This window comes from Pongo pygmaeus, chromosome 6 (genome assembly GCF_028885625.2).
Source record: "Pongo pygmaeus isolate AG05252 chromosome 6, NHGRI_mPonPyg2-v2.0_pri, whole genome shotgun sequence".
In the NCBI taxonomy this organism is placed as follows: Eukaryota; Metazoa; Chordata; class Mammalia; order Primates; family Hominidae; genus Pongo; species Pongo pygmaeus.
This window is the reverse complement of record NC_072379.2, coordinates 127065312-127080215: the sequence shown is the minus strand read 5'-3', so window position 1 is coordinate 127080215 and position 14904 is coordinate 127065312. Positions and strand designations below refer to the sequence as shown.

The window sequence follows — 14904 nt, the reverse complement described above, 5'->3', positions numbered from 1 at the left end:
CGAGCTCACAGGGCAGGGGGCTCAGCCGCCCGCCTCCCTTCCCCCAGTTCTCTGGGGGCAGCGGGGAGCAAGGGGCGACTCCGGCCAGCGAAGACTGAGAAGCCGCGGCTGCAGCTCCATGAATGAACGGGCTGTGTCGTGGGTTCCGGGAGTTCACCTCAATCCTTCCTGCCGGCCTCTGTGCTGTCCCAGGTTGTCATTCCCCAGCTCATTGCACTTGGTCATTCCTGCCACTGTTTCCCGCCCCCGCAACCCTCATTAAGGAAACTCATTTAAAGCCCCAGTGAGAACACAGGAGGGGTGCGGCAAAGCGAAGGAGGGGCCGGCGGCAGTGCAGCAGCGAAGCCCCGGCTCTCCGTCCTGGGAGCCTCGTGGCCCCCGCCGCCGTCCCCCGAGTCCCCACCACGCAGTTCCGAACTCCGAGCGCGAGTCCGCGGCCCGGGCGGCGCCCCGTCAGCAGTCAGCGGGGGTGAGGATGACGCGGGCCGGGCGAGAGGCAGGCCAAATGCAGCAGCCCCGCAGCGGGCCGCCGGGCCCCTGAGCCCCGCTCTTCAGAGCCAGGGGGCCCCGGGTGCGGGCCGGAGGGCGGGGGCCGGCGCGGGCTCTCCCGCCGCAGCCCCGCGCTGCTCCAGCCTATCAGCGGCCACCCAACTGCTCCCTCCGACCGGCCCAAAATAGCTGCGAACGCCTGCGACTTGCGCGCGGCCCCTCACTTGACGCTCACTCCGGCTCGCTCGCCCGCTCGCCCTGGCCCCGCTCCGCTCGTCTAGAGGGGGCGGGGAGGAAGCAGCCCGGGGAGGGGGGAGGGGGGAGGGGGAGAGAGGAAGAGAGGAGGAAGGAAGCAGGAAGGAAGAAGACCGGCGGCCGGAGGCGCGGGGCTGCGCGGCGCCGGCCGGCGCGGCGCTGGAAGGCGCCGGCGTTAATCCCGCGAGGCAGGCGGCGGAGGGGGAGCGGCGCTAATACATAAGAGCACTGCATCACGCTAATCTTCTCCCAGAACAGTATGCGTCAGCAGTACATTCACGTTCTGACTGAAGGACAAAAGGATGAGAGAGCAGTCTGCGTGGCTGCCGCCTGCAACACCGCGAGCCCGGCGCGAGGAGGAGACGGTGGGCGCCGCGCGCAGGGGCCCCGCTGCTGCCGCCGCCGCCGCCGCCGCTAGCCAGCGGGGACTATGTTCCCGGGCTCCGGAGCGTTTCCCGCAGCCGCGACCCCCGCTGCTCACGCTGCTGCAGCAGTCCGCTGGCGGCGCGGCCACTGAGGGCGCCGGGAGCCGAAGCCGCGAACTCGCTCCCTCCGCACAAAGCCGGAGCCGGCGGCGCGCCGGGGGCCGGGCAGCGGCGGGCGGCGACGGGCGGTTGCGCGCCGCCGGGGGCTGCGGCCGCCGCCGCCGCCGGACCCGCGCCCGCCCCCGGACTCTCTGAAGGGGCCTGCGGTGCGGGCGCGACCGCGGGCGCCGTGCGCTCCTCCGGCCGGAGGACCGGGTCCGGGCGCACCCGCCACGCCGCTGGTCCTCGGGGGCCGGACGGATCGCCGCCCCGCGCGCCGGCAGCCGGCGGACTGGAGAACTGACCCCCGTTTTTGTCTCTTCCACCCTCCGAGAAGAGGCGAGGAGAAAAGGGGGTGTGTGTCTGGGGCGGGCGAAGGCGCCGCGAACACCTCCTCTTAACTCTCGCCGCTCCGCGAGCTCACGACCGCAATCAGCTGCCGCCGGCCCGGAGCGGCCAACGCCGGGAGAAGGAGCGCAGCATCCAGCGAGTGCGGCCTGGGCGGCTTCGGGGCGCCCCCGCACTCCCTCCGGCGGCGGCCCGGGGAGCGGGCCGGGGCCGCCGGAGCGCACTTTGGCGATGAAGCGCCTTCCCCCGCGGCTGGAGCGAGCCGGTGCCAGGGTCCAAGGACAAAGCCGGGAAGCGCTGGTGGCGCCGCTCCTCGGGCGGAGGGGGGGGCATGCACCTGCATAGCCCGCCGGGCCTTGGCTCTCCCAGGCGCGCCTCAACTCCGCTGCTTCGCCGGCTCCAGCTCCGGATTTAGTAGAGGCCATTTTGTCTCCCCCACCCCTTCCCTCCCCTCCCCTCCCCTCCGCCCTCCCCGCCCCCACCACTTCCCCCTTTTGTTAATTAAAACTAAGAAGTCGGAATGGGAACGAGGTGCCCAGCTCCCGTGGAGAAAGCTTAAGCACACCACGCCAGTGCTTTCCTGCCTTCCTTCCGAGGTAGGTGACGGCGAACTGGGTGGGGACGGTTGCAGTGAGGGAGAGTCGTAGCTTTCAGAGGGGTTGCCTTGAGGGTGGGTTGGGAGACGAGGGGCCGCTCGAGTTTGGCAGGATTTTTTTCGGCCGATCCGCTCCGTCTCTCTAATCGCCCCCTCCCCACCTCCTTCTCCAGATGGAAAGAGGAGCTTCTAGCTCACTTAAGCCGGGGTAGGGCTGGTTCTCCTTTCCGAGCCAAAATCCCAGGCGATGGTGAATTATGAACGTGCCACACCATGAAGCTCTTGTGGCAGGTAACTGTGCACCACCACACCTGGAATGCCATCCTGCTCCCGGTCGTCTACCTCACGGCGCAAGTGTGGATTCTGTGTGCAGCCATCGCTGCTGCCGCCTCAGCCGGGCCCCAGAACTGCCCCTCCGTCTGCTCGTGCAGTAACCAGTTCAGCAAGGTGGTGTGCACGCGCCGGGGCCTCTCCGAGGTCCCGCAGGGTATTCCCTCGAACACTCGGTACCTCAACCTCATGGAGAACAACATCCAGATGATCCAGGCCGACACCTTCCGCCACCTCCACCACCTGGAGGTCCTGCAGTTGGGGAGGAACTCCATCCGGCAGATTGAGGTGGGGGCCTTCAACGGCCTGGCCAGCCTCAACACCCTGGAGCTGTTCGACAACTGGCTGACAGTCATCCCTAGCGGGGCCTTTGAATACCTGTCCAAGCTGCGGGAGCTCTGGCTTCGCAACAACCCCATCGAAAGCATCCCCTCTTACGCCTTCAACCGGGTGCCCTCCCTCATGCGCCTGGACTTGGGGGAGCTGAAGAAGCTGGAGTATATCTCTGAGGGAGCTTTTGAGGGGCTGTTCAACCTCAAGTACCTGAACTTGGGCATGTGCAACATTAAAGACATGCCCAATCTCACCCCACTGGTGGGGCTGGAGGAGCTGGAAATGTCAGGGAACCACTTCCCTGAGATCAGGCCTGGCTCCTTCCATGGCCTGAGCTCCCTCAAGAAGCTCTGGGTCATGAACTCACAGGTCAGCCTGATTGAGCGGAATGCTTTTGACGGGCTGGCTTCACTTGTGGAACTCAACTTGGCCCACAATAACCTCTCTTCTTTGCCCCATGACCTCTTTACCCCACTAAGGTACCTAGTGGAGTTGCACCTACACCACAATCCTTGGAACTGTGATTGTGACATTCTGTGGCTAGCCTGGTGGCTTCGAGAGTATATACCCACCAATTCCACCTGCTGTGGCCGCTGTCATGCTCCCATGCACATGCGAGGCCGCTACCTCGTGGAGGTGGACCAGGCCTCCTTCCAGTGCTCTGCCCCCTTCATCATGGATGCACCTCGAGACCTCAACATTTCTGAGGGTCGGATGGTAGAACTTAAGTGTCGGACTCCCCCTATGTCCTCCGTGAAGTGGTTGCTGCCCAATGGGACAGTGCTCAGCCACGCCTCCCGCCACCCAAGGATCTCTGTCCTCAACGACGGCACCTTGAACTTTTCCCACGTGCTGCTTTCAGACACTGGGGTGTACACATGCATGGTGACCAATGTGGCAGGCAACTCCAACGCCTCGGCCTACCTCAATGTGAGCACGGCTGAGCTCAACACCTCCAACTACAGCTTCTTCACCACAGTAACAGTGGAGACCACGGAGATCTCACCTGAGGACACAACGCGAAAGTACAAGCCTGTTCCTACCACGTCCACTGGTTACCAGCCGGCATATACCACCTCTACCACGGTGCTCATTCAGACCACTCGTGTGCCCAAGCAGGTGGCAGTACCCGCGACAGACACCACTGACAAGATGCAGACCAGCCTGGATGAAGTCATGAAGACCACCAAGATCATCATTGGCTGCTTTGTGGCAGTGACTCTGCTAGCTGCCGCCATGTTGATTGTCTTCTATAAACTTCGTAAGCGGCACCAGCAGCGGAGTACAGTCACAGCCGCCCGGACTGTTGAGATTATCCAGGTGGACGAAGACATCCCAGCAGCAACATCCACAGCAGCAACAGCGGCTCCGTCCGGTGTATCAGGTGAGGGGGCAGTAGTGTTGCCCACAATTCATGACCATATTAACTACAACACCTACAAACCAGCACATGGGGCCCACTGGACAGAAAACAGCCTGGGGAACTCTCTGCACCCCACAGTCACCACTATCTCTGAACCTTATATAATTCAGACCCATACCAAGGACAAGGTACAGGAAACTCAAATATGACTCCCCTCCCCCAAAAAACTTATAAAATGCAATAGAGTGCACACAAAGACAGCAACTTTTGTACAGAGTGGGGAGAGACTTTTTCTTGTATATGCTTATATATTAAATCTATGGGCTGGTTAAAAAAAACAGATTATATTAAAATTTAAAAACAAAAAGTCAAAACAAAAATATTTTCTAACTTGTAAGTTCTATTTAAAGGGGGTGGGGGGGAATCTTGGGAACGTTGTGGGGTACAAGCCACAAGTTAACTTGCTATGTGCTGCCAGAAGGGATTTCTGGTATAAGGTTGAAATTGCCGAGATAAAATAAACTAAAACAACAAATATCCCTAAAGAGGTAGGATGTGGGCTGCTGAGGGGGCAAGAGGGATAGACTGAATCTGTCATTTTTTAGAAGTTCATAGGACACAGGACTATCCATTTCTACAGACATCTTTCTTAAGCCGAGAGCTGTCTTTGCAGAATTATCTTATTAAAAAAATACAAAAAAAAGCACCATGAATTTGTACTGTGCCAAAATGTTAGTGGCAATAATATTTTTCTTCAGAGGCTAAGGGGAAGATAGATCTGTACATGTATTTTAAGCAGGAAAGCCACCAAAATTCAAACGAACCCTTAAAGGGGCTGAGTCTTTGTCCATGTGCACAAGTCTTGTGGGTCTGTGCACTGGGATACACATGTGCCTTGCCTGACAGAATGCTTAGGAAGGAGCAGAGAAGGATGGGAGCTGGCTTAGCTCTCAGTCTAATGCTTTCACATTGCACCAGATTCCTGCAGTTGGGCTTAACCCACTCTGCAAGGCATGTGTCTATTCAGGGTTTCCCAGGAGGAGGAGGAGGCCCCTGAAGGGGTGCGGCAGCAGGGGGGTGGGAAGGGAGGGTAAAGCAGAGAGAATGTATTCACAGGAGGCCATAAATTAGCATTGTGCCATGTCCACCTGTTGTTCCTGGAATCTGACACATGATTGTAGACAATGATGGCATTTTATGATTTTTAAAAAAGATTTTGTTTGTTTTAAGGTGGAGAGGGAGGAGAAGCCTGAATTGGGGAGCTTGGGAGTGGAAGCTTTTCTCATGCTTGTGATTTGGTGACTCTTCTAAATGCTGATTCATTAGGGATTATTACAGCGGATGTCAACTGGTTGTGGTGATGGGGTGGGGGCAGAACATGAGTAGCAAAGAAAAGGGAGAGATGAAAAGGGTACAGGCTCATGTAAAGTAATGAAGCCTTTCCCAATCAGGATGGCTCACAAAAAAGCTGTGAGTTCCACAGTTACAAGTGACACGCATGCACACATGGAGTTCCACATGGGGTCCTGTTGAATGGAGCACACTAAGGGGAAGCTTCCCTCTCCCAGGCCACCTCAGGAGAAGGTGGAAGAGAAAGGGTGGGCGTGGGTGGGGAAGGCAGAGATCTCTGTTATTCTGGTCCATTTAATGATGTAACTTCTTTCAGTTATTATTTTAGCTTTAAAAGGAAATAAGGGGTTCAGATTTGAAAGGGGGTGGTATGGGTGGGGGTGGGGAATTGCCAACAAAAGAACACTGATTGTAATGTGAGAAAAGTGTATTTTTGTATTTTAATAAATATTGTTGAATTTTTAATTCAATGTCCCCAAAGGGTTAAATTGAGTAAGACCCTGAACCTATAGATTCTTATGAGCCAATCATTCTATTTAATAAAAAAGTGGGGAGGGGAGGGTAGAGATATGATGGGGGAAAGACAAATGTTAAATTATTTTCAAGTATGGGAAAATGCTAAAGCTGTCAACCTTTCCTTAGCTTAAATAAAAGCACCCCGATTCTAGTGCACCTTCCACAAGCTAACTGTGTTAGTCCCTGGCTTTGCTAGGGGTATAATCAAATTCCCTATGCCCTGGAAAAGCAGGGGAAATGGGTCAGCCTCAGCTCGTGGGACCTGGCCAGAAGTTAAATGCCACCTCAGCAGAAGCTGCTGGTCAGGCAGCACCAGCTCTACCCAAGGAACCTGGGGGACCTGGATTTCAGAGGTCTGCAATAATGTAGTTTGGCTTAAATTTCCCACAGGCAGTGTTGCTTCTGTTCTCTGGGTGCTAAATAATCCAAACATGTCTTGGTAGGTGTCTGTCTCCTGATGCTTACCAAGTAATAATGTCCAGAGAGGCTGCATGAATCAGGACCCTGCATTTCTTCAGTGCTAGTATTTATACTAATGCAGGGAATTGGGACTGAGTGGGTGTGAACTCTTTGCCACTGAGGAGGGAAAGAGAGGCAGGCAGCACTTTGCAGCAGTTGGCTAAGAAAGGGCCAATTCTTAATCCTCCTGGGTATATACATCATTTCTGGATATCAGTGTGCCAGCACATATGTATGGGCACACACTTATAAACTACCACTCACAGTTCTAGGCATCAAAGATCCGTTCCTCCTGCCTCTGCTTTACCACCATACCCCCAATAAAAAGAAAGAAAACTGCAGGAGAGCAAAGGGTGGGACTTGGCTAGGACCAGGTGAAAAAGCAAGAAATTACTCCCTTTCCTAGTGCCACAAGACACAACTCAGGCTGTTTAAAACAGCTTCCTGGGTATGCATTCAGAGGAAATTGCGGAGGAAGTTGCTGTTTCAGAAATAGAGGATAAGGAGCCAATTTCCTAACACTCTTCTTTTTTTTTTTGACAGCTATTTGAGCAGACAGGGAATTATGCAGTAACTCTGCAATGACTAAGGGTCTGTGGCTAACAGTCTGAGGGGAGAGGTACAGAAATGGGCCTAAAACAATCTCGGGAAAGAGTCCTATGGACAAATGCATTTGTCCCAAGGAAGACTATATTCAGCTCCAATCTGTGGGAGAAGGACTTTTGAAAGGAACCTCAAAGGAGTTGGGGGAAACTAAGAATATGGATCCTAGATTTAAGTATCCTCAGAGCTGCAGGGAGAGTTCTTTACCCCAGTAGGCCTGCCCTTTGATCCGTGCAGTTTCCACTTTTACAGCAGTAACCTTCCTTTGCTATCATGGGTATATCCTCCTCTGTAGCAGGCACTTGGGACAGCTTTTCAGAGGCATCCCGTGAGTACCAAAAATGCAGCCGTGAATGCTGTGACTCATCCTTGGCCAGGCCAAGGTTTGTTACCTAGGAATGGAACACGAGTTGGTAGCTCTTCGGGGGGTAGTTATACCAACACGTTGGATGTAAAGACTCTTGCTGATGATACGGAGTTAGAGAATTTTCATTATAGCACTGAAGGCCGTGAAAAATCATTTAGTCTAATCCCTTCACATTTTACAGTCAAAGAAACTGAGCCCCAGAGAAATTAAAAGACATATCCAAGGTCACACTGCTAGTGGAGGAGGTGGGACTAAAAGCCCAGGTCTCTTGACTCCTGAGTCAATGTGCTTTCTCACCCAGGTTGCTATTGGCTATCAAGAACATACTTAACTAGCAAAACACAGTTAAAATGGGACCTTCCTAAGATACGTCTGTGTTCTTTTATCCCTTAGAGCTGTTCACTCTCTTTAGAACTGGCTATACTGCCCTCTAAGGCCTGACTACAGGGGCTCTACATGTGCTAAGGGGTTAGATTATCAGAACTCTACATAACTGTTCCTGATTTTTAGGCCCAATGGCAGACAGAAACTGCAGGATCCCACAGAGGGTGACAGCTAAAGGGGAAGGAGTGAAGTAGGTAAGACTTGGTGTTTTACAGTGAGAAAAGGTGGCTTGGCCTCCTCCCAGCCTTGGAAACTCTGCAGTGTAAAGGAGGTCTTAAAACACCTACTGGACCACGGAGGTTCCCCATAATGGAGTGGTTTTTGCTTACCTGGCTCAACAATGAGAATACTGGGAGGGTCTTTCCAGTATATGGAGGGAGTATATGGGAGGGAGGACTGTATAGATTCAGTCCTCTTCTCCACTGTATCTACCCCAGCTCTAGCTCTTTAAGTGCCATGCTGTAGCTGCCACTTCTACAATGTGCTCCAGGACTTTTTAACACCCTTCAGCTGCATCCTATTATCAGTGGAGATAAAGGTAGATAGGCTAGTTTCTAAGGCCTAGAGACATTAGCTTTATCATGGCTATTTAACATGTATTGAGGCCAGCAACTTGCTGGGTGCGGTGGAACAACCAGCAGAGAGTCCCTGCAAGACAATTCCTATTGTTGTCTAGGAAGAGGGTCAGAGTCCATGGTCTCTGGCTTCCTTCCGTGGTAATGGGTAGAGACTGGGAGAGGGCTAAGTGGGCCTTACTCACCCCAGGCTTCTATCTCAGGGGGCCAGGGCCTATAATTAAGGCTCCATCATTTCACTGCAACAAAGCAGCAGAGGCTTAAAATTAGAAAAGAGAGAGAGAGGAACATTTATATCCAAACATATGTCTGATTTTATCTTCTCCGCTGGCACTCAGCACTCCATGCCATCGGCTAATGCAGGCACTGTTCACGCCATTTCTAAATCCTGCCTCAGCTAAACTGCAAGGCAGCTCTTGGCTCAGAGCAACTCTCTTAGTCTCACTCCTTTCAGGAAGCACCCCTCTCCTATGCAAGGGGAATGGTTTGGACAGTAGGTTAATGTTGTTTTCATCTTTGGTTTAAATTAAAATGAAGTAAATTACTTCTTGGAGCAGTGATAAGGGCTTCAGGAACTAGATCAGTGAAATACACACACACACATACACACACACACACACACACACACACGCGCACACACAGAGCAATATAGCATAGTGCTTACAAGCACAGACTCTGTAGCCAGTCTTCCTGTGTTAAATCCTAGTTCCATCACTTACTAGCTGTGTGACTTTGAAAAAAGACTCAGTTTCTTCACCTAAAAAATACAGACAATATTACTATCTACCTCAGTACTTCGCAGATTGTGAGAATTGAAATTTTACATATATAATTATATATGTATGTGTGTGACATAGATCTGTGCTCCACACCATATAGCAAATGCTAGATAAGTTATTTGACAATACACACAAACACACAGATCAACAGAGAAGCCCCCATCACCACCCCTATTCTTGAACATTGTATATGTCCAAAGAGAGACATGTCTATTGTGCTACTCCAGAGAAGAAGGATGATGATCTAGAAGTCAGAGACAATAGTATCTATAAGCCCGATCACTGTGAAAAACATGGTTATACTTATCCTCCCAGGAAAACCTTGCCTGGTACTCTGATCCCTACACCAGCACTATAGCTGTCCCAAGGCACTGATTTAGTCCAGGAATAGATTACCTTTCCCTGTGGTGAGCCAGAAGAAAGTAAAGGTGCTGATAGTGTTGCATAAGCTGAGGGCTGGGACCTTGGGAAGCCTAGGTCCTTTACCAAGAAGGTAAACTTCCTAATGTCTTCTCCCCTACCCATGTCTACCCATGTTTCTCTGGCACAGAGCAATCATAGCCTTATTACTCAGGTCAGTGATGAAATCCTCCCTGACCATTAAGTGTTACCAGGACTGGGAGTGGGGAGTGGGGAGGCACTAGGAGGAAGAAGGTAGCACCGAGAGGGCCGATGGGGCTTCCGAGCAGTATTGCAGAGCTAGGAGAAAAGAAAGGCAGACAAAAAGCACCATAATTGGAGCAAATGAGAGAAGAATGGAGCTCTATGGCAGATACACAGGCTAAGGGGCTGCAATGCAGTCAAGGAGGAAAGCCAGGGAGATTCCTCTGCCTTAGCAAGCAAGAGGCTGGCTGGACCCTGGATGGGGGAGGACTGTTAGTGTGAAATTCATGGCATGAAACAGAGGAGAAGAAAAGCAGGGAGATCAACTTTCCAAGAGAGGCGAAGAATGCATTTTGATTTCCTAATGAGAGGCTAGAATTAGATTTTAGGATGATCACAGGTTTTATCCTCTGGTACACGCCAGCTTTGCTGTCAGTACTTGGGCCAAACCACCTACCCACAACAGTCCTGTTCCCTATCCTGGAGGCTGTCCACTGCTTGGGGAAGCAACCCAGCCTTCAGGGATGTAATTTAATCCTGACCCTGACAGGCTCACTCAGGGATCTGCTCTGAACCCATTTCCCTCATTTCTATTAACACAGTCATGGGGAGGGGGGTGGGGTGTGCTGGGGAGAAGAGAGGGAGCAACTCGGTATTTGTCCACAAAAAGAGTATTATTCCAGAGGGAGAGTGTTATATAAATGGTGTTTTCCAATAGAAATAGTGATGTCTATCAGTTCAGTGCACATGGACCCTTGCAGTGAGTCAGAGATTTGGCCTAGGCCTGTGGGGGATATCCCTGGGAGAAACTGTCTTGTCAAAGGAAGTTAGCATTTGAGATGATGGCACGATCTTCGCTCACTTATCCCATCAAAAAGAGTTTTGAAACTATAGCAGGGAAGCATTGATATGAGAGGCTATTCTCAAGCTAGGTGTGGGAGCTAGACGGACCAAGATAATACTTAGGCTTTCAGGTTCATTCATTCTGTACACTCAGGAACATTACTAGAGTAATTACTACAGTTTAAATCAATTATAGGATGCCAAAGAAACAGTACTTGATCTATTTGTTTCTTTCATACCCTCCTACCTTCTTTTTTTTTTTTTTGAGACAGAGTCTTGCTCTGTTGCCCAGGCTGGAGTGCAGTGGTGTGATCTCGGCTCACTGCAACCTCTGCCTCCCGGGTTCAAGTGATTCTCCTGTGTCAGCTTCCCGAGTTGCTGGGATTATAGGTGCGCACCACCACGCCTGGCTAATTTTTGTATTTTTAGTAGAGACGGGGTTTCACCATGCTGGCCAGCCTGGTCTGAAACTCCTGACCTCAGGCGATCTGCCCGCCTCGGGCTCACAAAGTGCTGGGATTACAGGCGTCAGCCACTGTGCCCGGCCTCCACCTACCTTCTTATAGCCCCACTAATAAAAAAATACCCTTCAATTAATTATTGTATCAGGTTTCCTGTCCCATATTCCTCATTTGAGTACACTCATCTGCCATAACAGGACCTAGGAAATCCTGCATGAGGCCCTCCATTTTGAAGACTGATGGCTCTTTCTTCCTAACATTTCTCATGATATTTCCTCTCCAAGGCAACTCCTTAATTTGTAGTCTCTTTTACAGTTCCTTTAAGGTCTCAACCCTCATTTCCCTGTGTCTCTAAGCTGGTGCTGATTTAGTCACTAGATAAGTTACTACCTGCTCAATGAGTCAGCAAGGATGACTGAGAAGAGCTTTCACACACTAACTGTTCCCTGTGCAAAGTTTGGTTTCCTTGCCTCAGGCTACTTCTTCCCAGTCTTCAAGACCCTGGCTTCCTCCCTTTACCTGCCCACTCATCCAGGTTCATTAAGACCATTCAGACAGCTTCTCCCACGGCAGGTGAACTGAATGAGTTATAGGCAGCTCTCCACAGAGGCAGTTCTAGCCAGGAGCCAAGTGCCAGTTCCCTGGATCATGCAGCTGTGTCTGGAGGAATGCTGAGTGCATCCCTCACCATAGGCCCAGAAATGGAGCTGAGGCCTCAGATACTAACAGCCTGTTTCTGCAGCCTGCCAGCCACAGTGGTTATAAGTTATAATCTATTACCATTGCAAGAAGACTTAATTTCTGGACTTAAAGGAAGTCAGATAATACTTTATCCTATTAGTGTCTGCCTGTGTGAACTGACAATGGCATCCTTCTGACACGACTGCATATTCTTCCAATTCATCTCTTTAAGGTTAGGCAGGGAGAAGTCTGGATGGAGTAGGAAAGGAGGGAGGAAAAAAATAACCTAAGGAAGAGACTGTTGAAGGAACCAGGGAAAGGGAAGACTATTTTTTTCATTAGAAATGAGGAGAGGGGATGCAGAGGGACAGGACAAGACTGTGCTCTTTCAAAGCATGTTTGCATTTCATTTTGTTTCTCTCATGAGGGGGAGAGATGGCAAGCACTGGAGGTGCTGTGTGCATGTGTGTCAGAAAAAAAGGTTCTGAAGCCACAGACAAGGATGAATACAAGAAGAATAAGGCATTGGCCCATTCTGTGCGCTCGCTGTTTCATCCACTGTGCCCGTTGGAGGCTTTCCCTTTCCTTAATCCTTCCCTCTTCATGTGTAAGTCCACATCCACTCCGACTAGTGGTGTTATGTCAGCTGAGCGTGCCTTCTCATTCTGGGTATGTTATCAAGGCTGGCCGACCTGGGGATGGCAGTGGACACTGAGACAGAACGCAGGTTCATGGTTCCTAACTTCCGGGATGTGGAGAGAGCAATGAGAACTTCCAAGTTAATTCAGAAAATCTAGTTGAACCCTCACATTTTATTTATGAGGAAAATGAAGCCCAGGAAGATGTGCCTTGCCCAGGTGTCACATAGCTGGTGATGCAGAGTCCCTACCTGTGGTCTCTGGGTTCACGACCTAGCACAATTGCTCAGCACCTGCAGGGCCACCATGACTTACAACTCCAGGGGGCGCCATTTACAGAAATGGCAAAGTGATTAGTGCCCCCTGGAGTTTGCAGTTTGGTGCAATCCTTTGTAGTTCCCTTTTGGGAGGGGGGAAGTCCTGTCCCACCAGTACTGTTATCTGTGCTTAATGCTCTGAGACAGATGGTGCCCACTCACGATTTCATTCAAAAAGGAATTGCTGAGAAATCAGGCAACTTTCCTTTCTCTTCAGGGCATGTGTGTTCTGATGGCAGCCCCACGGCTAATAAACCAAAAGGGGCATGTGTTGCTTCCATGGCCTTCCCCTTCTCTCTACAAGAGTGCAGGGTAGTAAGGTAACATCTATCCCAACATGCCAGGAGGGCATGCAGAAAGCTAAATCATGTTAGAGGTCTGTTCAAGGTCATGCAGACCCTTGGAGAAGCAGAGAAGCCTGGAGTCCTGCTCTACCTCCCTGGCCTTCCTAGTGTTGTGTAAGCAAGGGGACCCTCAGAGGGAAAGCTCTGGCAGCCCAGGTTGACTCAGGGGCCTACCCTGAAACTGGGGTCCAGGAAGCTAGGAAATTGTCCCCTCTTCCTCCCATCTCAACAAATCCTCTCTTGGGAACAGAGTGGCCCTGGCTATAATTTTATCACATACATTTAATTAGAATTTGTCTTCTTCATGATGGTTTCAAGTGAAGTCCCAATAGAAACATTCTAAAAGAACAGTGCTTTCAGGCAAGGATTTCTTCTAACCAAGTTAATTTAGCAGAAATTTGCCGTCTTGCATTGGGTGGAGTTACCTCTCTTTTCAACTTCAAAGCTGGGAAGCAATGGGAGGTGAGGAATGCAGAGAAAATAAAGAGGAGGGCGGGGGCTTCAGGCAAATGAGTTTCCATCTATTAAGGAGCGGCAATTTCTGCTAGCTCCCCTAGAGACCAGACCCCTCCAATAATGGCCTGACTCTAATGATTCCCACTCCTAAGCAACAGCCTGTGTTATGCTGGTGTTGAGACGAACTGTGCCAGAGAAATTCCCTTTCTCTCAGAGGTGCTGCTGTCATTACACAAGAGACATTAGCTAGCCAGGAGGATATGCTATTGATGGGGACAGAGAAAGATAACCAAAGAGAATGCTCTTCTCTAGCAGGCTTGGTACAGCTGACTTAGGACAGAAAAGGCTGACCAAGAGGTTACAGGTTAGCAATAAGAAAGGACTACCCATTATGGGCAGATTCTCTGGACCAGGGGGTGACCACAGGAGAAGTGGCCTCCTGATGAGTTGATGAACTCAGTTCAAGGAGGAACTAGCTGGCTGACGGGGGCGGGGCAGGTCTTTGGAGTTTGGAGTGTGGGTTAAGCTCAGACATAATGGACAAAACTGATGGGCATTTGAGATGTGAAATGTGGTAATAAGTTCATGGGAAGTAAGGGTAAGGGATTCAATTTCAGGTCCCTAAATACTGGTCATTTCCAGGACATAAGTACAGGGATGTGGCCTTAACAGCAATGAAGTTAGGATCATAGCTGTTATTGAGGCTTCGGTGTTAGTTGAGGGTAGGGGGTTCTCTTATTCTGCCCTCTCCACTCTAAATACACTGAAATCTGTGATGAAAGCTAATATTGTGAGTTACTGTTAAAGTTGTTGCCAGCAGGTCTTGAGTAGGGGGTAGGGAGTCCCTTATTTTGCCCCTGGTGGCTTTCCTGTGATAGACACGGACAGCTTCCAGAGGCTGCCTTGCCAGATGTGCCAGCAGGCAGCCCGGCCAGAGAGCCTGCAGTGCAGACAGATGCCCTGGGTCGTATTCAGGATGGTGAGACCCTTTATGGTACTGTGGCTCGGCTCTGGGGCAGTGCCAGAGCGGCAGGGTAATGTTCCTCAGCCAGATTCATTTCCCCCCAAACCTCTTCAAATATGTGGGCCATGGAGGGAGGCAAATTTAATTAAATTACTGTGTTGTGAACTGCCCTTCTTGGGCAAAGGCTAAAAATGGGCTCATGCTGACATGCAAACCCATCTGTGTGTACACAGCATGTGTTTTCTTTGTGCTGGGCTGTCAGCAGCTGGATGGGGTTGGCAATGCCCAAGGTTGGACCCAGAGAGCTGGCCCTTTTGCCACAGCAAG

The 14904-nt window shown here is 51.3% G+C and overlaps 2 protein-coding genes across 3 annotated transcripts in view; one reads left to right on the top strand and one right to left on the bottom strand.

Annotated features, from left to right (window-relative positions):
• Positions 1-14904, bottom strand: part of SND1 (staphylococcal nuclease and tudor domain containing 1) — a 434013-nt gene that overhangs the window by 59499 nt on the left and 359610 nt on the right. The window lies entirely within an intron of this gene.
• On the top strand, positions 1491-6057 carry LRRC4 (leucine rich repeat containing 4). Its single transcript, XM_054497019.2, has 2 exons — positions 1491-2212; positions 2385-6057. The coding sequence occupies exon 2, from the start codon at positions 2485-2487 to the stop codon at positions 4444-4446; it is 1962 nt and encodes a 653-aa protein (XP_054352994.1). The 5' UTR covers positions 1491-2212; positions 2385-2484; the 3' UTR covers positions 4447-6057.

Coding starts and splice junctions, on each gene's coding strand:
- LRRC4 (XM_054497019.2), top strand. CDS start 2,485: ATGAAGCTCTTGTGGCAGGTAACTGTGCACCACCACACCTGGAATGCC.